This window comes from Sus scrofa, chromosome 7, assembly GCF_000003025.6.
Source record: "Sus scrofa isolate TJ Tabasco breed Duroc chromosome 7, Sscrofa11.1, whole genome shotgun sequence".
Classification (NCBI taxonomy): Eukaryota; Metazoa; Chordata; class Mammalia; order Artiodactyla; family Suidae; genus Sus; species Sus scrofa.
This window is the reverse complement of record NC_010449.5, coordinates 22,595,037-22,618,361: the sequence shown is the minus strand read 5'-3', so window position 1 is coordinate 22,618,361 and position 23,325 is coordinate 22,595,037. Positions and strand designations below refer to the sequence as shown.

The window sequence follows — 23,325 nt, the reverse complement described above, 5'->3', positions numbered from 1 at the left end:
TTCCAATAAAATTTAAAATGTTTCTCCCTTTACCCACTTTCCCAGAACATTTTCTCCACTGCTTTTTAAACAAGGTCACTGACATGCCCTCTTTTCAAGATACCTGGCACAAAATAAAGTTTCATTGAAGTCTGAACAAAAGGCTTCCCAGAGAGGGAGGACAGGGATGTTACTAAAGTCTCTGGAGAGTCTAAGATTCTAGAAGAGTTCCCTTCCCTGTTGTCTTCTGGACAAAAGTCCAAGTTTCTTGGCCTTCGAGTTTGGAATTGAGAGATTGTTCTGTACCCCAGCTCTCCTATATGTTGGTTGCCTGATGTGAGGAAGCCCTTATCCCCAGGATCCGCAATGGGGATAATAAACTTTCTTCACCTAATCATTCCAATGAGATAAGAAAGAAAGTGCTGTATAGGCATAAAATGCCACACAGCCTTATAAATTGTCCTTCTATCCGTTTCTCCCCACCCCCGTTTTTAGGGCTGCACCAGCAGCATATGGAAATTCCCAGGCTAGGAGTCAAACTGGTGTTATGGCCTACACCACAGCCGCAGATCTGAGCCAGGTCTGCAATCTACACCACAGCTTGTGACAACCCCAGATCCTTAACACATTGAACAAGGCCAGGGATTTAACCCACGTCCTCATGGATACTAGTCAGATTCATTACCACTGAGCCAGAATGGAGCCCTCTTCACCCACTCTTATGCTGTACTGTAAGTTCTTGCCCTCCTAACAGAAGCATGGAAACTTCATAGTTCTGGTTTAAAATGCAAAAGAAAGATAAATGAAAAGAGGTCCATTGGTAGACAAGGAAAAATAGCAAGGGGAAAATTTAGGTTGGTAATAAAGCAGGTTTTGCCAAGTGCTTATCCTTTACATGAGGTTGTTTGAAAGAAAGATCTTGGCACGGGATACTTTGGTAGGCAGGATCTGGGATGAGCTAGCGTAACAGAGACCATGGAAAGTTTTAGCCAAAAGTGCCTCCAGAATCTATAGGGATATATACTGAAACATCTCAGACAATAACCAGCCCCACCTGGATCTGAAGTGCAGCTGACTGAGAAGCCTACCCAGTCCATTTCACACATGTCCCACCCTACTGTCATTGTAAGGTTTTCCTTTAGAGATAGACTTGAATTTGATATTGGTTAAATAAAATATTTTGTTTGGGGAACAAAGAAGACTGGTGGACTTAAACATTGAGGAGGCAACCTTTGATAGATGTGCTTAATGGCTTCTGATTTTATGAGCAATTGCAAAGAGAGTGGCTAAATAATTTGTGAGTGTTGCATTTTCAAATACTTTGGTAACTTTAACCCAAGCAGCAAACTTGGTGTTTGTGCTTGCAAACCTTAGGACTTTCCATGTGAAGTTTTTTTAAATGATGATTCATTCTATCCAAAATGAAAGATGCCAAATGGATTGATAAATTATGTAAGAAGATTAAGGAAACCAAGAACTTGTTACTGGACGAGCATGCATGGCTGATATTGTTTCCCTCAGAAGCTTTTTCCATGTGAATGTAGCAGAAATTCCCAGGAGGGAATGTACAAGGGAAAAAAAAAAATACAGAATTTCCTTCACGTGGCTTCTTATTTTCTTTGTTAAGCAGGAGGCAATGTCATCTGTTTAGAGATTGAGGAAACAAGTCTTGAGTAGTGGGTTCCAGATGTACTAGGGACTCTGGAGTTTATAATAATAGACTCGAATTAAGAGCCTGCCTTTTAAAAATAATGTTGAAAAGTGATGAGTTCAAATACAGTAATGTCGAGGTCCAAGTTTCTTGTTTGCAAGCCTTAGAAACTTGCTTGAGCTAGCATAAAGAGAAGCAAAATCAATAGAAAGTATCTTAAAATATTTTGCATAGTTGGACATCACAGGGGATTGGGTTCCAGGTGGTATGTACGCCCACCAATTTGTGTTTCTGCATCTCTCCTTGCATCTCCTCATTCTCTTTTTCTGCTCTGCCCCTTAGTCTATTTCCATATTCTCATAGTGGAAGATGGCTGCCTCTCTGCTTTCTCATTGGCTGTTAGCTATTCTTTCTCTCTCCTCTATATCCAGTTGCTCCCTCTCAACTGCATCATTCCTTTTGGCCTATAAATGTACTCAAATCTCTCCCATCTAAATAAGCTTACATGCTATTACTTTGCACTCCATCAAAGCCAAGTTGCTTAGAAAGTCTGTACCAACTCCCTGCACTCTGGCTTCTGTACCCATCAATCTACAAGATCCTTTTGCTGAGTCATAAAGAGCTCCATGTGGTTAAATTCAATGAAGAGCTAAGGGTGGAATGAAAAGAAGAAGGTGCCAATAACAGGCAGAAGACCTGATAGGTATTTGACAGCAAGAGGGATCAATAGTTCAAGGGTAGGAATGTAGTACATAGAAAACAAGAGGCCAAGGAAAAACAATGGTCCTAAGAACTTGGAGATCAGGCAGGGAGCCAATGGAACTAATTTAAGGAACTGAGTGGCATACCAAAGGAACAAGATAAGCAGTTGCAAGACTCAGGATTAAACACCAGAATAGGAATAGAAAACTGACAGGCTATAGAACTATTGAATGAGTTCCACTAGGATGGAACAAGTCTGAGTCTTAGGTTGAACTGACCTAAGAGTTAAGGGTTAGAAAGTCCAAAACAGAAAAAGATTATCAGGTAACAGGGGCAGGAGACAGAAGAAGATAATTACTATAGCCCTCATACTGGGTCAGGTACATGAGCTAAAACTTTGAACTCATTAAAACATGCCTGATATTATCTTTAACCATAGAAGTCATAGTGGCTTGAAAATTGAGCCTCAGGATGTGAAGTGTACAAGATGGTGTGTTTTATGTATTTTCTTTTACAAGATGGTATGATTTACTTTATTTATTTATTTTTCTTTTTAGGGCCACATCCACGACATATTAAAGTTTGCAGGCTAGCGGTCGAATCAGAGCCACAGCTGCTGGCTGATGCCACAGCCACAGCAACATGGGATCCAAGTCACGTCTGTGACCTACCCCATAGCTCACAGCAATGCCAGATCCTTGACCCTTTGTGTTGTTTTAAATAGAACGAATTATAAAGTCTTTCACTGGAGTAGCACCACAAATTAGAATAAGGCTGAACAAGAGGGCATTTTATCCTTCAAGGGGGATGGTAAACAGATCAGCAATGTCATTTAGTGCAGGATCTCTAAAATTCTCCTGTCGCCTACTCTTATTCAACAGTGAATAAACTGTATCTCATCTATCATGACCCATACATTTATTAATAACCCTGTCGTGGAAAGGAGAAAGTAGTGGTATGGTGGGAGAAAATAAAACTTATCGTCTGTCACATGTCAGAGACCATTTATTTTCTCAATCATTTAATTGATTCCAGGGAAATTAATGTATCCTGATTTAGTTGAGAATGAACTATTTTAAAATCTTCCATGTTAACAGAAAGTTCTTTTGAGAGGAGGTTTAGCCAATAGATTTCTCAGTTTTTCTGGGATGTGCATGTAACATATCCAGATACTCATTTATTATATACATAAAGTCTGTACATGTGGGGCTTTGTATGCTTTTGCTTGTCCAGTGTGCCTTTTTCAGGTAACCAGAATCCCACCCTTCTCTTAGAGAACTGCTTACCCCAGCACAAGTCTGACCAATTATGGCACCATCCTCTTGGCTATAGTGCTTGACATTAGTGTAGCCAGTGATTGGCTACAGGGATTGTCATGTGACCCCAAAGGCATCAATCATAATCCTTCCTGCTTCAACAGGAGGGACAAGAACATTTTCATAAAACTTACAGAGATCCATTATGTCTCCAACTTTGGTCTGTGTGGGACATGGGACTTGCAATGTACTCAATCAAGTGGTCATTATCCTTATAATCTAGGACCAAGTAAATCAAAGAAGAGAATCCAAGTAGCTGGGCCAGAGGTAAATTTGAATCATTTTTCTCCTTTGGGCTCTAGGTGATGGTGGTTGTTGGTTGTGTTGCAATTGAGGTAATTTAATCCTTTTTTCCCCGAGAATAAATTGAGATTGGGAATAAGATCCTAGCGCTAGGTGGGACTAGTGGTTACAACCGGTAGGAGGGATGGGCTAGTGGGGCGGGGCCGGTCCTCTTCCTTTTAAATTTCCTAGGTTGTGAACTCTTGACCTTGGCGGGTCCACAGCTTAACCCGGCAGGGTACGCGGTGGGCTTGCGGAAACCGGCTGGGGGAGCGGGGCCGGGGTGGGGTCGCGGGCGACCTGTAAACCCGCGCTGGGTCGGAGCGGGTTCGCCGCCGACCCCCACCCCGGAAGCCCTGCGTCCCGAAGCCCCCGTCCTCGGCACGCGGCCGGTGAGTAGGGCAGCTGGGAGTTGAGTTCGCGGTGCTGGAGGCTAAAGAGTTTTGCCCAGTACTCCCCCGAACCTGTCCTCGGCAGGCGAGGGGACCACTGGGCCCCTAATGTTGGAGGAGCTTCCACCCTCTGGGGCCCCTGACGAAACCTGGGTTAGTCGGGGCCGGTGCGCCGACCGTTCCTGCCGCGGTGGGGACTCCGCAGAGAGGAGGGGCTCCTGGCACGTGCTGAAAAAGTCGGATCGCGCAGCGAAGGTTCGGGGCAGACGGGCATCCGGCAGTGCCCACCCAGTCAAAGGGCACGTAAACCCCATCCAGCGGGTGTTAACGAGCGTGCCACGCAGTGGTGAGCGAAACGCCCAGTCCCTGTCCGCGGGGGGCTCCGACGCTGGAGTGTGGGTCTGGGCACGCGGGTGCCGAGGCAAGCGCTGTCGGCCCGAGACTTGGCTGACAAGAGCTGGAAAAGGTTCTTGAGGGACAACGCAGAGACCCGAAGGCTGAGTGAGAAGGGCAAGTGCCCCAGGGCCCTTTTGCTTGGCCACAGGGCAGAAAACTCCAACGGCTGCAGCAGCGGGGTTGGGGCGGCCAGGGCGGACCCCACGGAGCCTGGCACTTAAGTGATCTCAGAATTGGGAAATGGGGACCGGTTTGGGTCAGAGAGAGATTGGGTGGATCGGAGGACTGGAAAATGGCGACACTGCCCTCGAGGGATTGATATCCTGGAAGGGCGGGACAGGCCCCGGAACAGATAAACCGGCCTGCGCCAAAAATCTCTTGAGTTCTATCCAGCCTCCTTCCACTCTGGGGCGGGCAGGTTTGCGCGGTGCGGCGTGTGGGTGTAGAAAGTACTGTAGGAGCTGAAAGTGCCAGAGGCAGGCAGCAACCGCCAGAAATTCAGTCTCCCTAGTCATGCTCCTCCCCAAAACCAGAGAGCCAGCTCAGAATCTGGCCTCTGGCTACCACCCCAACATGCTTTTTGAGGACCACTGACAGTGGTGGCTCCTGGAGCAGGGGAGCAGGACAGAGAGGACCCTGAACTGTGCCCAGCTGGAGAGGAGGAGGATAACCCAGACCTGCACACCTCACACAGTGACCGTGGATGGCCTTGAAGGAAAGGAAGGAAGTGAGCAAGGACAGGCTCAGCTTCACCTCCCAGGAATGCACCTTTCCTTCAGCTTTCTTTTCAGAAGCCCAGTTAACTGCATTATCAAATGTCCTTTTCCTGGCTGGTATTTTCAATTCTACCGCCATCCAAAAAAAGTGAAAGGAAAAAGTCAACAGGTTTTTCTGTCTTTATTCTTTTCATTCCATCTCCCGAGGCGGAGAGGCAGGGTGGGTGAATGCCCCAGAGCAGAGCGGAGGTGGGGAGGGGGGCTGTCTGCAGGAAGAGGTGGGAGTTTAGCCCTGTTTGCTCAGAGCAGGAATTTCCAAGGTGAGCGGGCAGCCCCAGAATCTTATATTCTTTGGTCCTAGATATGATTTTAGAGAGTCTTCTTTAATCTCATTTTCCAAGGAAACCAGAACAGAATGAAGAAGTTCATATAAGGTAGTTTGTGACAGATCTAGGGCTGGTTACCTCAGACACATGCTTTCTTTCCAGATTACTGTACTGTTGCTCTAGAGAGGGCTTTGGGACAGCGGAAGTCATGTCCTCGGTGACACAGGATCCAGGCTTTGAATCCTAACACTGCTGTGGACCGGGCGTATCATGTTACTTGGCATCTGTGTACTTTAGGTTTCTTAAAATGAGGATAGTAATTCGTGAGGTGGTGCTGAGAGGTTTTAGGTACAAAGCTGGTAACTTTTTGGTGTTCCCTGATCAAATGGAAGCTCTTGTTCCTCCCTCCCCTCTGGCTGATCTGTTTTGTTCCTCTCTGACCCCAGGTTTCCTAGAGGTGGACACTAGCCAGCAGCCGGAAGCAGGGTGGAACAGAAGGCAGACACCTTCAGACCCTCAACCTGGCATTCCTGAACAATGGCTGTTGAGCCAGGGGGGACCGGGTCCCTGAATTCTGTGGCCCAGGCTTGGAGGGAACCGAAGGTGTTCTCGGTTGTAAAAGAGAATTTGGACAGCAGAACAGAAAAGGAAGACAGTCCCTTGGAGCAGATACTCCTGGCATGGGAAGCCATGTCAAACCCTGGGCCTCTGCAGAGTCTCTCCACCTGCCTGGTCACTGGGAGGTAGATGGCCCCAGGAAGGAGCCTTGGGGGCCAGGCCAGGAGCTGGTACAGCTAGAGAGAGACAACCTGGAAGAGAAGGCGTTGGGCCAGCTGAAGCCAATCGAACCTGTACAGAAGCTGCTCCCTCAGATGGACGAGGAGACCCTGCAGGAAGCTGTGAAGAGAGAGTGCTGGTGGACCACGTGGGTGAGGGTGAGGAGACCAAGCTAGAGAGAGGGACCAGATCCTGGACTCCAGGAGCTCTGTCCTCCCTTATCCTATCTACAGACCAGATGGATTCTCAGAATGTTCCGAGCTGAGCAACACCAGGAGAAGGGACCCAAGGCCTTTGTCAGACTGCACACCACCCTGGCATCCTTCATGGAGTACTTGCTGGAATTCACCAAAGTGGCAGCCTTTTTCCTTTGCTTCCTTCCTGTTTACTCTTCAGTATATATACTTCAGTACATGCCCCTCCCTCTGTACATGTTTCTTCCTGTTCTCCATCCTTCTTTTTCTGTCTATGTATTAAAGTTGCTAGCTTTGGAGTTCCCGTCATGGCGCAGTGGAAACAATGCGACTAGGAACCATGAGGTTGCGGTTCAATCCCTGGCCTCATTCAGTGGGTTAAGGATCTGGCGTTGCCATGAGCTGTGTGGTGTAGGTTGTAGATGCGGCTCAGATCTGGCATTGCTGTGGTTCTGGTGTAGACCGGCAGCTACAGCTCTGATTCAACCCCTAGCCTGGGAATCTCCATATGCCGCGAGCACAGCCCTAAAAAACCAAAAAGCCAAAAAAAAAAAAAAGCGAAGTTGCTAGCTTTATACCTTCCTTTTCATATTTTTTCCCTCCTGCCATGGTTTTCTTTTTCCTCTTAGTATTATTTTTGGTAGTTCCCGAGCCAAGGGTCAGATCTGAGCCTCAATTGTGACCTTCGATGCACCTGCGGCAGTGCCAGATCCTTAACCCACTGTGTGGAGCCAGGGATCAAATCTGTGTCCCAGCACTCCAGGGATGCCTCTGATCCCATTGCACCACGGTGCGAACTCATTAGTTTTCTTTCTTTCTTTTTTATCTGGCCACACCAGTGGCATGCAGGTTCAGGGACTGAACCAATACCATAACAGTAACCAGAGCTACAGTAGTGACAATGCCAGATCCTTAACCTACTTAGCCACCAGGGAACTCCTTCTCTTAGTTTTCTGAACCTTCAGATTGGATGTCTGTCTGTATGTATAGACCCCCAGAATCTCTCCTGTTCTTCCAGAAGCCAGTCGCCTTTGAGGATGTGGCAGTGAATTTCACCCAGGAAGAGTGGGAATGTCTAGATGCTGGTCAGAGGGTCCTGTATCAGGAGGTTATGTCAGAGACCTTCAGAAACCTGATGTCTGTGGGTAAGAAGCTGGGGTTCCTTCACAAGCGTCCAGTTCCAGGACTCCAGGACCTCTGGTTTCCCTGGGCAGGCAGATCAGTTCAGTTAACTTCACTGTTCCTTGATTCTGTACCTTCCAGGTGTGAAAGATCTGGGTCACTAGGCTCAGGGTTAAAGAAGAAATAAAAAGCTTGTGTGAAGGCAAAGATAGCACTTGTAGTGTGATGACAGTGTTCTCAAAATGCAAATTTACCAATTCATCCAACCAGTATTTACAGAGTCACTTCTATTATGTACCAGACACTTTGTTAGAAGCTGGCCTTTTGAGCGTCCCCTCCCTGCCCCTAAGTGTCCCAGATTATGTTCTTAAAGCAACAGTACAGAATGTGTGAAGGGGTTGAGCCTGGGACCTCAGTTCTTCTCCTTCCCACTCCCAACCAGAATCTTTCTGTCTAATCCAGATCTGACCGCCAAGCTTGAACAAGAAGAGAAACAGTGGAGAGTAGATCTCTGTCCCCCAAAGGAAGAAGGCCTTCATCCGGGTAAGAATGGCCAGGGAGAGACGGAGGTGGAAAGGGCCAGGACCTGCCTTGGGAGGATGGAAAGCTGACTACGAGGATCGGGCGCTGCAGGTGCACTCCTAGCCCGCATCCTTGCAGCCTGGTCAGACTTGGAGCTGAAAAAACCTGACATCATCTGCTTGCTGCTAGAGTCCCTTGACTTCTAGAAGATGAGTATCTAAGCCATACAGGACAAATGAATGTCTTCATTTTCTAGGGATGGACAGACTACATGTAGGTTGCTTTTGTCATGACAGCTCTTTGGTTAAAAAGTCCTTCCCAAGAGCAGTTTCTGCTGTGGTGCAATGGGATTGGCAGTGTCTCGGAGCACTGGGGCACAAGTTCAATCCCCGGCCTGGCACAGTGGGTTAAGGATCCGGTGTTGCCACAGCTGTGGTGTAGATCACAATTGTGGTTTGGATCTGATCCCTGGCCTGAGAACTCCATATGCCCCCTGCCCACCCCAAAAAAGGTCCTTTCCAAGAGAAAAGAAAGAAGAGAGATGAGCTTGACGCTGAGCTGGACTAGAGGAGACTTGTTCTTGAGAGTTGAATAAGGGCTGGAGAGAAATTGAAGTCTGAGCTGACCACATCTCCTGGTTTGCCAGGAAGATTCTGGCTTACACGCCTTAGCTTCACCTTCCCTTCACTCAAGTGTCCCAAATTGCACGACATATTATGATGTCACCTGTGGGTACCTGGGGTGTCTGTAAGTATGAGCCAGACTGAAAACGAGATTTTTTTTTTTTTTTTGTCTTTCGTCTTTTTGCCCTTTGAGGGCTGCACCCACAGCATATGGAGGTTACCAGGCTAGGGGTTGAATCGGAGCTGGAGCTGCCAGTCTACACCACAGCCACAGCAACACGGGATCCAAGCCACGTCTGTGACCTACACCACAGCTCACCACAACGGCAGATCCTTAACCCACTGAGCAGGGCCAGGGATCGAACCGCAACCTCATGGTTCCTAGTCAGATTCATTTCCACTGTGCCATGATGGGAACTCTGAGAGGAAATAGATTTTAAGATATGTGGTTATAGGTTAAAATTTTGATCTCTGATATTGTTGGAAGACTTCAGTTACATTTTTATTTGCTTTTAATTTGAAAACCCCAAAGCTTATCTTATCTCTGGCCTCTGATGTCTAAGGGTGAGGAGGATGTTGTGGGGGCAGAAAGAGAAGTGGCTTGGACTGAAAGGAGAGCTTGTGTTGGGGTTGTCATGGTGAATCCTCTTATTCTTCCTCATTCCCCATAGGAAGCAAGAAGGAGGAACTTCTAGAACAGAGCCAGAGTTTGAGAAATGAGGACACTAGCGGTGACAAGAAGGTCTCGCTGGCTCACAGCAGGGCAGGCCCGTCCTCCGCTCCAGCTGGGTCCCTGGACAGGACGCCAGTGTTCCCAGCATCCTGGGCCGGGCCGCCCTTTTCCTGCCACATCTGTGGCAGGTGCTTCAGCAAGCGCTCCAACCTCCACAGCCACCAGTTTGTTCACAACCCCAAGCAGACTAACAGCTGCAACCAGTGTGGCAAGTCATTCCGGAACCCCAAGGACCTCAGCTACCACAGGCGCCTGCACCTCGGGGAGAGGCCCTTCTGCTGCTCCCTCTGTGACAAGACCTACTGTGATGCCTCCGGGCTGAGCCGTCACCGCCGGGTCCATCTGGGGTACGGCCCCATTCGTGCCCCTTCTGTGGAAAGTGCTTCCGGGACCAGTCTGAGCTCAAACGCCACCAGAAGATACACCAAAGCCAGGAGCTGGTGTCTGGAAACCAGAAACATGTTGTGAGGATTCCAGATTCTGCAGCTGAGCTCCAGGGGCTGGCCGCTGGGAGCCATGCACCAATGGCCGAGAGCCAAGGACCCACATTTAAAACCAAGGGTCTTGAAGCTCAGACCCAGCCGTGTCCAGATGGGAACCAGGCACCTGCAGCCAAGAACCAGGTGACCACTGGGAAGGCTCAGGCCCAAGGGATGACAAGCCCAGAACCTGTGACCGGGACCCAGGCAGCCCTCACGGGAGGTGCCTGCCTGGAGACCAAGTCCGACTCACATCCAGAAAAGCCCTCAGGATTCAAGGTCTTCTCTCGGCCTCCTTGTCACTTGACTTTTAGCAAAAAAGCCTTTTTCTCCAGCCACCACAAGGCCCACCTCATAGAGCAGTCCAACCGCTGCTTCCACTGTGGCAAGTCCTTCACTTTGTTCTCTGGGCTGGTCAGGCACCAGCAGACTCACTGGAAGCAGAAGATCTACCGGTGCCCTATCTGCGACGTCTGCTTTGGGGAGAAAGAGGACCTTCTGGGTCACTGGGGGGGCTACAGGAGCAAGGGGCTGTACCTGGGCAGCCCCCACAAATGCTGGGCGATCCTGGGTCAGTGGCTTGGCTTCTTTCCCGACACCTCCCCTACCGCAGGCAGGGGCGTGGACCTTTCTCCTGGATCCATACTCCCAGAAGAGGAGAGGAAGGGAGGGAAGACAGCACACAGAGGGAAGAAAGCAAACAAGGCAGCGAAGGTCTTGGAAGGGAAATAGATGATCTTTCTGCTGAGGTCTTTCCCAGCTGTTTTTCCTGAGGCCCAACCTCCAATGTACGGAGACTGGGCTAGCGAAAGAGAGGTCAGGGGACAATGAAGGCAATACAGAAGGAAAAGGGACAAGAAGTGGCACACGGAAACTTATATTGTTATGAATTAGCACCTAGCTTGTTTCTTTGTCTGGAATAGACCATCAAGTAGTAAGAGTTAAATAAAACAGTGGCTGTTGCAATAGGGAAGCAGATGGGAGAAGGATGAGAGGAGGGAGAGAGCCTGAGGGACCAAAGCGGATGAGCTGTGGAAGCAGAAGGGAAGCACTAAAGCAGGCGGGTTGGCGGGTTCCATCCCCATTCCCTTCCGCCTCCTCGGGAGGCTGCCCAGCCTCCCCGAGCCAGATGGAGCTCTGGCCAGCATTTTCTGGGTTCCTCTAGTTTTTGGTTAGGGCTCTCCGTGTCCTCACTCTGCAGCTCGCTTGGCTCTCTCGGATGTTTTGGACTTTTTCCTGCTCCTTCCCTTCAACCCTCCGCACCTCTCAGCTCTGCCCACCAGGGCTGAGGTCTTGGACGAAATGACTGCCATTTGCAAAGCTGGCGTGCTGTAATTGGCAATGAGGAGATTCCTGGTCTCTGATTCATGGCAGAGAGCCTCTTGTCTGTGTTACCCCCTGGCACCGGTGTCCTCTGATGGAGAAAAGAGCAGCTGCCAGGCTGTAGCCAGGGGGGGCTTCCAGGTGGTAGCACAGGGGGGAGAGGAGGGGAGGAGCTGGGGGAGGGGAGACAAGGTAGATGACGGAGGAGGAAGAGAAATCAAAATCGATCCTGTTTGGAACTCAGCGAATTCCTGGAAGTGCAAATGGGAATGTCCCCACAGCAAAGAGGCCGATGAGTGTGCAACTTGCTGGATGCGACAGCCCCAAGGACCAACCCTTGGACCAACCAGGCTCTTCAGCACCCCTGCCAGAAGGGGTTCAGAAGGGGTTTCCTAGAATGAGGAGAAAATAACTTGAAAAGTCCATCACCAGTTACTTTGAGGATGGGCAGCTGCTGCAGGGAGTGGGAAAGGAGGCCAGTGGGAGGGCTTCCTGCTTTAGGGCAGAAGGTGGGGCCCATCAGGCATCGGAGGGGGAGAGCCCCCAGCTTCCATCTCACATGAGGAGGCTCCCCGCCCCACCCAGCCAGCCCCTCCTTTCCTCTGGGACCTTAATCCTCAAGAGCTCCCTCTTCCCCTTGCTGCTTTCCTAGTGGTTTGTTTTCAGCTTATAAGAAAGAGAAGAAAACTTACTTAGCTCTTCAAGAAATTGCCCTGAAAAACAAAGAGAAATAGGTGCCAGGTTGGAAGATGGCTCCCACATCCTCCCCATGGAATTCGCAGTCGGCCCCTGCCCCCTTTCCACTGAGGGTCTTCACCCATCTCAGTAAGTGGGTCTCTTAGATTCTCTGGCGGCCTGGGGTCGGCTCTGGGGACAGAGCAGGAAGGAAATGCCAGCTCTGGATCTTGAGCCCGGGTTCCATCCACCTCTCTATGTTTCCCATTTAGGGCTGGCTTGGTCCCCGTTGTTCAGTGCTCCTCTTTGCTGCCCCACCACTGCACCTGCTAGTCTGCGGTGGAGCCAGTTGTAGCAGATGATCAAGGCCACCAGGGGTCCGAGAACTGGCACGATCACAAACAGGGTTATCTTCCAGCAGGGCACTCTCAGAAAGTGGGGATCTGAATCATGGCCACAGAACAAGCAGGATTAACATCTGTTCCCCTCGTGTCCCACCTACCCCTCCATTTATTATTGGGTTTCTTTTTTATGGGGTGGGTTCATAATTTGGGTTTTGAGATAGTTTGTGGATAGAAGCCAGGGAGTTCATGGATTTAGATGAGAAAAGCACTATATTTTTATTCCACTAATTGCAAACTGAATTTAGTATTTTCTTCTACTAAAAATATAGCTAACAAGCCAGTTATCAGGGGGACCTGTGGCTTTATCACCAATGGAACCCGCATTCCCATTAAAACTGTTACAGAGATCTCAAAATACTGTATCAATATTTTGAAATTTCCAAATTATTAGGCCTGCTGCTGCATTTTATTATTTAACGAGTATTTTTGTTATTTAAACTTTATCACGAGTTTGTTTACATTTCGATAACTATTTCAAAACTATGGTTTTCCTTGTAATCCTATAAGTTATATTTTATGTGTACATTTCAAAACATTCTGAGATGGGGGGGTCCATGAGGCTTCACCAGACTGTTGAAGAGTTACAGCTTTTGTTAAGACCTATAAAACAAATTCCTATCACTCTGCTTTGAGTTGCAGCCTGTGTGTTGGTTTTCTGCACCCTGATTTTGTTGTTGTTGATGTCTTTTTAGGGCCACAACCACGAAATATGGAAGTTCCCAGGCTAGGGGTCAAATTGGAGCTACAGCTGCTGGCCTATGCCACAGCCACAGCAATGCAGGATCCGAGCTGAATCTGTGACCCACACCACAGCTCATGGCAATGCCAGATCCTTAACCCAGTGAGCGAGGCAAGGGATCGAACCTGCAACCTCATGGATACTAGTCAGATTCATTTCCCCTGAGCCGCGATAGGAACCCGTGCACCCTGATTAAATGCTTGGGTGTGCTGGATTTCAGGCACCTGCAGCCTCAGGAGGAGAGTTGCTCAGAAAGGCTGCTCAGAGCAGGGACCATCTTAAAATTTCTGTAGCATCTATTCAACAAATACTGGGTGCCCTTCTGTTGAGGGCATTGTCTTTAGGCGCTGGACTATCCGTCGTGAACAAAAGGTACAGAAACCGGGTCCTTGGGGCAACATTTGATTTGTCTATTTATTTATTTATTTATTTTTGTCTTTTTGCCTTTTCTAGGGCCGCTCCCGTGGCATATGGAGGTTCCCAGGCTAGGGGTCTAATCAGAGTTGTAGCCACCAGCCTACGCCAGAGCCACAGCAATGCGGGATCCAAGTCGCGTCTGCGACCTACACCACAGCTCACGGCGACACCAGATCCTTAACCCACGGAGAAGGCAGGGATAGAACCTGCAACCTCATGGTTCCTAGTCGGATTCGTTAACCACTGAGCCACGACAAGAACTCCAGAGATAGATGTACTTTATATGTATCACCTCCCCAACTAGACATCAAGTTTAGGTGCAAAGGATCTGTTTACCTCCCCTTTGTGATTCCTGAAAAAAGAAATAATGTACATAAAGTGCTTGTAATTCCTACAGGATGAGTTAACATTGGAAAGCCCTTGGTTAGAGTGCCAGGCACGGGAAAGGCTATTATCTAACCAGTCCTAGATGCCAAAGGTGACATCCAAAGAAGGAACAAGGGATGGAGGAAACCAACCAGGAGGGAGGCGTCATTTCCCCAGGTGACAGCTGCTGAGTGAAACATCAAGCCCACCTGGCGGGGGTGGCTGGGTACCCCAGGACTTACCAAAAGTCCGGTGGAGGTTCTCTGAAAGAAGAACAAGGGGAAAGGGAGTTAGCAGGGCGCTTGAAGGGATGCTTGCTCCTTTTTCAAGCCTGTGCTACGTAATTACTTAAAATTGTTCATTGTTGTGAGTGACTGAGGGAAGCAAGCGGGAGATTTTACTTCTGTCCTGGCTGAAGGCAGGGAAGAGGAAAGAGACTACAAACTACTGGTTAGAGGAGCTTTCCATAGTGAGAAGGGCACACGAGGTACTGGGACAGGCGGAGGTGCTCTGGAAGGTGACCATTTCAGTTGTGCCCAAAGACCAGAAAGGGGGCATGGGGAGGGAAGGTGCCTGGAACTCACCGATCTCTGCTCGAAGTTTTCCTAAAATAGAAAAAGGCAACGTTTTTAGTTCTAGCTCAGGCTATATGGGGTCCCTCCACACCCAGTGCCCTCCACACCTTTGTTTCTCAGCAGCCTGGCAACAACTTGAGAGTGCGAAGAGCACCACATTTGAAACCGTGAGTTCATGTTCATTCCCTGGCTATTGTCTGGGTTAAATACTGGGTAAAGAAGGTGGAGAACCTAGACAGCAATGTCCACTGATGCCCCCAAACAACCTAAGGTTTTATTACCACCCCTGCTGCTCTGCAGCTTGTCTAGATGGTTTTCAGTTCTCAACGTCACTCCACTCCCACTGGGTTGTCCCTTTGTAAATCTAAAGTTACTTCCCAACTGAAGAAAGGAACTGTGCATTTTGCATTTTGTTGTGACTGGCTCTTCTAGGCACTTTACATAACAATGTCCTCTAATTCTTTCTGCCTTAGCAGGGACAGGGTTATTTCTACTTGACTCAGATGAGGCCTCTGAGGCTTGGGAAGTTCAGTGCCTGACCTCGATCCAAACCCAGGCGGTCCACTGATCAGGTTCTTTCTGCTCAGCCATGTGGGCTGAAGACCTTTCTCACCTGGGAGAAGAGGTAACTGGATATTTGAGACAGACGGAGAGGAGAGAATTCCCACCAGTCTCCTCCTCCTTCCCAAGCCCTTAGGAAGGGGAGGGGAGTTAGTGGTCTTTCGGTCAAAGCCCTCGAGGAGAACACTTGGTGGGAGAGAAGCTCTGGGCGCAAGAGAGGAGCTTCATCGACAGCTGAACCTGAGTCCTCAGCGTTGAATGCAAAAGAAGGAAACAGCTTTTGAACATCTGCTCTGTGGTAGGAACTTGTACTTAACAGCATTTTTTTTTTTTTTTTTTTTTTTTTTGCCACACCTCCAACATGCAGGAGTTCCTGGGCCAGGGACTGAAACCATCCCTCAGCAGTGACCCTGAGCCACAGCAGTAACAATTCCAGGTCCTTAACCTGCTGAGCCACCAGGGAACTCCTAGTTACAGTGTCTTTATTTAAACTTCCTAATAACACAGACCTGCCCAATTCTGGAGCTCACACTCTCCCACTTTCATGAGCTGCTAGGTACAGTACAGGAGCCAGAAGATGGGGGTTTAGGCCTGAGCTCTGCCAATTTATAAGCCGTGTGAGCTTGAGTAAATCACTGAACCACTCCAAGCCTCAGTTACCTCCTCTGTAAAATGGGGCTACTATATATCAGCCCTATCACATAGAGAAATGCAAGGTCCTATTTAAATTCATTTGATAAGATGTAAAATATGTCATCATGGAGTTCAAAACCCAGAAGTTTCTCAAAAATAAATTCCAAGGAAGGCTTCCCAGCCAGCCTCCCTCTAGCCTATACCTCTCAGTCTGCGCTGCAGGCAGAGGAAGACAGGCCCACGGTGATCTGCAGGAGGAGCACAGGCAGAACCGCGATGAGAACCAGCACGCCGGGGTTGATCCAGTAGAAGGGATCTGAAAGCAGAACCGGTGGCCCAGCACTGTATCCTCAACACCCAGCACAGTGCCCGAGGCTCCATGAGTCAGGTTGGAGAAAGGAACGGTTATCACCAAGATTCAAAGATGACTCAGAATGACACCTGAGCTTAGGCATAAAGGAAAAGTGGTTTGTTTCCAGAAAGGGCCAGTGGTTTAGAATGACAGGAGTCCAGCCTGTATATCGGGCTGGTCTTGGAGAGTTTTGAGGATCACAGAAGGGACTTCCATCTGGTGCTCAGGGCCTCGGGGTACCCTGAATGACCTCATGCTGAAGAGTGGCAAGATCTGGTTTCCTAACCGCAGGACTGGAGAAGAGAGGCTGGTAGGGAGGTCAAGGAAGAGGCCGTGGCAATAGTGAAATAGTGAGAACAACATGAGCCTGAACTGGGACAGTTGGTGGAGGTGTAGGAAGTCAAGGGCATCTGTGAACTTAGGAAAAAAGTACATAATTCTTTTCAGTAACCTTTAAACTGAAAGTTAGTGTTTCTTTTAATTATATTGGTAGACAACGCAGCATAATTATATGAACAGAACCTGAGATTTTATATCCCAAAAAATCACAAATATGTTCATGTCACATATTGGTGTAGAAATCTCAAAATATGGCTTACATTCATCGTTTTGAAATTACACTCTTATCAAGGCCAACTCATATCTTATTTTCCTATTTTGATAACTGTCTTTCAGTACAAATATGTTTCATGCATTTCAAATATCCTTCTGAGCGGAGTCCATCGGCTTAAGTCTGACAAAAGGGTACATGATACAAAGAAAAGATCAACCACCAGGGGAGTTCCCATTGTGGCTCAGTGGTTAACGAATCCGACTAGGAAACATGAGGTTGCGGGTTCTATCCCTGCCTTGCTCAGTGGGTTAACGATCCGTTGCCGTGAGCTGTGGTGTAGGTTGCAGACGCAGCTTGGATCTGGCGTTGCTGTGGCTCTGGCGTAGGCTGGCGGCTATGGCTCCAATTCGACCCCTAGCCTGGGAACCTCTATATGCCACAGGAGTGGCCCAAGAAAATGGCAAAAAGACCAAAAAAAAAAAAAAAAAAAATCAACCACCAAAGCCGCCCGTCCGCCACAGAGTTCCCACTGTGGCACAATGGGATTGTTGTGCTAGATTGCAGGTCCCATCCCCACACAGTGGGTTAAGGGATCTGGTGTTCTTGCAGCTGCTGCATCGGTCACAACTGTGGCTGGGATCTGATCCCTGGCCCAGGAGCTCCATATGCTGTGGGCAGCCCAAAAAAGAAAAAAGGAGAAAAGTTAAGAACCCTCTTCTGATAAAGTAGTATCTGCAGGATTTAGTAACTGAGCAGAAGCAGAGTGCGGCAGGTAATGAGGAAGGGGCTAATCTGCTCTGCTGGCCAACTATTTTCTGCTCTAGACTCGGCTCCTCCCTACAATCAGCGCCCCAAAGACTCCCCGTGGAGTCTCTATAAGCAGGCTCCTGGAGACTTTCATAGAGACTCCCTTTCATCTCGTTCTCTGCTTCGGGGCATAGATAAATTTACTGCCATCAGTTTAGGTGTTAAGTCTCAACAAACAACATCAAACTAGTTTCTTAGGTATAAATACCACATTTCAAGCTGCAGTTTCAGTCTCTTTTCCGTTACTGTGTCCCCAGGAGCTGCAGCCAACTCTACTTTTAAAGTTCTTATCTCCGGTTTGCTGATTTAGCGACTATATACTTTAGTGCCTTTTTTGTACACCTTTTATATTTTAAAAAAGGGTTAAAATCACAACAGGAGCAAAAGGAGATATTATGAGATTTCTGATATAAAGTGATAGAAGTACCTATGAAGGATGCTGACAAAATAAATCAGACTTGAGTCTGATTTTGTGTATCTAATATCCGCATTTACAGGAAATACAGGGTATGGAACACCGTGTTAAACAACATGGGAATGAAATCAGCAGAATCTCTAACGTGGGAAAATCTACAGAGTGAACACCAACCTGTGGATCTTGTTTGGATTGGATTCAAGCCAACCAGTTGTAAAAATGTATTTATAAAATGATCAGAAAAATGTGAGCACAGGGTATTGATAAGAATTTTTGTTAAATTTTGGGAGTTCCCTTCGTGGCTTAGCGGTTAAAGAACCTGACTAGGATCCATGAGGAGGAGGGTTTGATCCCTGGCCTTGCTCAGTGGGTTGAGGATCTGGCGTTGCCATGGGCTGAGGTGTAGGTTGAAGACGAGCTCGGATCTGGCGTTGCTGTGGCTGTGGTGTAGGCCGGCAGCTGTACCTCTGATTTGACCCCTAGCCTGGGAACCTCCATATGCCATGGGTGTGGCCCTAAAAAGAAAAAGACTTTTTGTTAAAATTTGAAGATATGACAATAGCATTTTGGTTGTGATTTTTTTTTTTTTTAATTGAGGATTTAGCAATGACATGATAACGCTGCCTAGGATTTGGCTGAGTAATTTGGCTGCGGAAGATGGTGATGAGTGGGGTCAAGTGAAACAGGTTATCCGTCCTTGAGTCATAACCACTACAATCAGCGGATGGAAACCTGGCTCGTTACAATAATCTCTCTTACTTCTGTGTGTGAACAGTTTAAAGAAAGGATTAGAGACAACGAGTAATACAAATCACAAAAATGACAGGAAAAATATAAATTTGGAAAGAGATTAGAAACTCTTTAGAGAACGAGGGGAGGTAATGACACCTGAAACTTGGCATTTGTACAGTTACTGCCTTTCAGTTCTAAAGTCTGTCTCAGCTTCACGAATTCCCAGGCTATGTGGGTGGTCCCTCATAAAGAGGGTTTTACTCCTAAAACACTCTTTTTAAAAGACTCTTAAGCATGCAGATTAAGAGAAGGGAGGAAGGAGATTGGAACGTGGAAACCAACTTAAAGGAAAAGTTTCTCCCCAGGCAGTTTTTGTTTTTTGTTTGTTCGATGGGTGGGAGGGCTGGGGAGTGTCCCGGAGGAGGCAGTTGCTGAGCTAGGGCGCTGAGCTAGGGCGTTATTGACCAGGAATGAGGAAGATCTGCAAACTGGAAAGGTCCTCACTATCAGACTTCCTTGCAGGTAAAAATCCCCACCCCCACCCCGAGAAAATAGCTGTCTGAAGAACATTCTGTGACACACAGAGCTATTTTCCTATCCCTGAAATGCATCTCTAGAAACAGCGCTTTGTTATCCTGCATACAATGCCATCTTCTGGTCCCGGCACAGCCACAGAGGCCCTTGAGATACAAAAGTGATCAATTGTCCGATGTTTGCGCTGCAGGTGGGGAGCAGGGAAAGGAAAATGACCTGAGGCTCTGGCTTAAGAACAGTTTTGTTCTTCCTTAAATAGCAATGAACTTTCAAAGCTCTCCCTCCATCCACTTCACCCACTCCCTCCATCCTGGGATAAAACAAAACCCCCAAAATAAATAAATTCCAATGTCATCCATTATACAAGACATACTGAAAATGCAATTCTAGAGAAAGGAAGCAGTGGAGGTAAAGTCTACAGGTAACATCTCTTTCTGTGACTATATTCGACATTCGTTCTGCTTATTTATTCGTTTGGACCGTGTCAGCAGGAATATATTCTTCATTAACGTTCCTCACCTAATAAAACACCGTAAACACACAACTGAGGAATTAATTGTAATAGGATTTGATCAGTTTGACTCATTAGGGATAAGGTGGCGTTCCTGTCGTGGCTCAGCGGAAACAAATCTGACTAGTATCCAGGTTCGATCCCTGGCCTTGCTCAGTGGGTTAAGGATCTGGCATTGCAGTGACTATGGTGTAGGCCAGTGGCTACAGCTCGGATTCAACCCCTAGCCGGGGAGCCTCCATATGCTGCGGGTATGGCCCTAAAAAAGACCAAAAAAAAAAAAAAGGAATAAGGCCCTTGTTTATAACAAACACACACAAAAGCTTTCCACAACAGAACAAGAAAGGGAAAAGTCCATTGGATACTTTAACTTTCAGATTATTCATATTCCATCTAGTAGCACAAAATAGTCACAAATTTGAGTTTGGATTTGCTGCCTCCATTTATCATTTTTCTATTTTAAAAAATTTAAATTTCTCTATGTGTACCCACAAATGGACATATTAGTATACTTTTACATAAATGGATAGATATGATCATGTGGATTATTATGATTTTTTCTTTTTTGGTTGGATCACGGACCACCCTTCTTCCTCTCCCCCAAAGTGAGCCATATTTTCCTATGGATATCTGTTTATTTCACATATATGTATATAAAATATTCAAACATAAAGTTGTTCTTATTCCCTACATCCTGTAGCTTGCTTTTATCACACAACAATACCTTGTGGAATGCCTCCAAGCCATGTGGTATGGCCCTAAAACAATTTTTTTTTTTTGGCTGGAAGTTCCCCGGGCCAGGGATCGAACCTACACCCCAGCAGTAACCAGAGCCGCTGCAGTGACAATGCCAGATCCTTGACCCACTGAGCCATGGAGAATTCCCCCTAAAACAATCTTTTTCATGGCTGCCTGCTATTCACTGTATGGATAACAGTATTTGCTGAGTCACTTCCCTATTCTTGGGCATGGACTCTGATTCTGGTTTCTTTCCCACTCAGAATATCGGATGTATGGGACATTGAGTGCATATAAGTTCCTCCACTCCCAGGAGTGAGCTGTTTGGGTTGAAGGGTGTCATCTCAACTGAGAGGATGATTGAAACTCAAAGAGAGATCTTGGCCACCCAAAAGCCAGTACCTACTATCATATGCTCTACTCACCTTCCACTTTCAATTCCATCGCTGCCTCCTCTTGGTAAGAATGATCTCGGAAGAAGCAGGTGAAACCTCCTTCATCTGAGAACCTTACATGCCGGATCCTGAGGGTCACCTTCCCCTCCCCGATAGTCTCTTTCAGCAGCTCTGTCCGGCCCCGGTATTCAGGCGCCTGCTCTTCATCTTGGTCCTTGCCATTTCGGTAGAGATGAACCACCCTGGAGAAGGGGGGCCGGTACCATCCCACCTCCATGCCTGTAGCATTCTTTCCAGGCAAGATGCGACATGGCAATTCCACTTCGTCCCCCACCAGTGCCCGGATGGGGTGCCCTGGTCCTATTACTCTGAACTGTCCTGTCCAAGACACGAGAGAAAAAAAACTGAGCATCAGAGGGAAACTTGACAAACAAGTATGTTCTGGCAAGGGCTGCTTCAAAACAGAGAAAGATTAAGACATTTTTTATTTTATTTTATTTTATTTTATTTTTATTTGCTTTTTAAGGCTGCATTTGCAGCATATGGAGTTCCCAGGCTAAGGGTCAAATCAGAGCTGCAGCTGCTGGCCTACACCACAGCCACAGCAACATGGAATCTGAGCTGCATCTTCCACCTACAACACAGCTCAGGGCAACGCTGGATCCTTAACCCACTGAGTGAGGCCAGGGATCAAACCCTCCTCCTCATGGATACTAGTCGGGTTCATAACACACTGAGCCACAAAGGGAACTCCCAAGACATTTGATTTTTAAATGGATTCTAGAGCCAGGGGAATCTCAATTTTTCTTAAAGGTCTCTAGTTAGAGAGATACCATGAGTGCCCTGGACAGAATATTCTAGCATGTGGTCCTCCCATCCTTTAGGTCTCCTCTTGGAATGTGGCCCAGCATCTTGCGTTTTGATTGTCCTATGGGCCTCCTGTTCAGACTTAGCCAAACTGATCCTCATTCTCCTCTTAGAGGGTTTGCTTTGATCATTCCTCCACCACCACCTCTCCATCACTTCCCAACCCTCTGTCCCTGTTCACATCCTGGTCCTACATTCTTTCTGAGATCTACCCAAGAAGTGGCTCAATTTCCTTTTTCTCATCCTCTGTATCTTGCTACAATTCCGGGACCCTGCCCTGTACATGCTCCCAGTATTTTCCTCTGGGATGCGGCTCCTCATCAGACTTGGAGCTACTTGAAGTTGAGGCTGGTTTCTCCATTAGACCTGTAAGGATTTCCCATGCAAGTGCCTGGTCTGGGCGTCCTCTGTAGGCAGCTCCCCAAGGTTTGGCATCTGTCTTCTGGGAGCAGGGCTCCTCTGCAAAAACTTATTAGTGCCTGATTGTGTAGAACAGAAATGTCAATCATGACAAGACACTACAACTCAGCCAATATTTATGGAGACTGACCATGGGACCAGCACGGCCAAGCATGTTATATGCTTCATTTCAGTGAACCCTGACAGCAATTCCAAGAGGCTGTTATTATGATATTCCCCATTTGATAGGTAAGAAATCGAAGCTGGAAAGATATGTAAGAACCAGTTCAAGGAGAACGTTGAGTCAAGGTCACATAATAGAATTGGCTTTCCTTCTGAAGCCTGTAGGGAGCCACTGACACTGTCTAAGGGCACCACGTCAGCACATCTCTGTTTGGAAAGATAACTTGTATATCAACTGAAGGATGAGTTGAAAGAGGTGAGCCCAGGGAACTAGGGTATCTGTGCTTGGGTCTCCCTAGGGCAGGAAGAAAGAGAAACCTTACCTGCAGAGCTGGAAGACAGCTGGAGGAGGACGAGGAGGAGGGAGGGGAGGCAGCTGGGCAGAGAGGTGCTCAACAAACTTGCCATCTCAGTGTCAGTGGGGACAGAGAGCCCCCGCGGCAGGGTCAGGCCAAGCAGAGGCCCTTGGGCGCGTGTCCTCTGCTGCTGAAAAAGCCCTAGGGGAGGATGCCGTGGGCAGAGCTCCCAGGGCCCTGCCTCCTCCCGGCAGAGCCCAGCTGTGCTCCCAGGAACAGCCCCACGTCATCCTTGCCAGGCACTTACACAAAAGGGCTACAGAGTGAGGGGATGACCGGGGTTTGCCTTCCCACCCCCACTCAGAGCTACGGAGCGGAGGCTGCCTGGTACTGGGCCTTCCTCCCCCGCTCCCTCCCAGCCATCCAGCCTTTGAGGGAGCTTCTAGGATCTGACCTGTTGGGATGGATCACTCGCTGGACCTCCATGTATCCTGTAAGGTCCCTTCAGCCCCTTTCCTCCAGGTATTAGCCAAAGAGAGGGCTCTGTGTTGAATTTTTTTAAAAGAAGCAACCTGTAGGCTTAGTTTCCCATTTCTGTGGTCTCCTAACTGTCATTAACAGGCCATTTCTCTTGACATCT

At 47.9% G+C, this 23,325-nt stretch overlaps 2 protein-coding genes across 2 annotated transcripts; one reads left to right on the top strand and one right to left on the bottom strand.

Annotated features, from left to right (window-relative positions):
- ZFP57 (ZFP57 zinc finger protein) lies at positions 6,298 to 10,942 on the top strand. Its single transcript, NM_001123132.1, is given in 7 exon segments — positions 6,298 to 6,463; positions 6,466 to 6,689; positions 7,750 to 7,876; positions 8,316 to 8,396; positions 9,670 to 10,080; positions 10,083 to 10,354; positions 10,403 to 10,942. Coding segments are annotated over 7 exon segments (1,821 nt in total).
- On the bottom strand, positions 12,225 to 22,797 carry MOG (myelin oligodendrocyte glycoprotein; the record flags this gene model as incomplete). Its single annotated transcript, NM_001123139.1, is given in 8 exon segments — positions 12,225 to 12,246; positions 12,535 to 12,651; positions 14,377 to 14,397; positions 14,719 to 14,739; positions 16,107 to 16,137; positions 16,140 to 16,219; positions 20,971 to 21,318; positions 22,713 to 22,797. Coding segments are annotated over 8 exon segments (725 nt in total), but the record flags the coding sequence as incomplete, so codon positions are not given.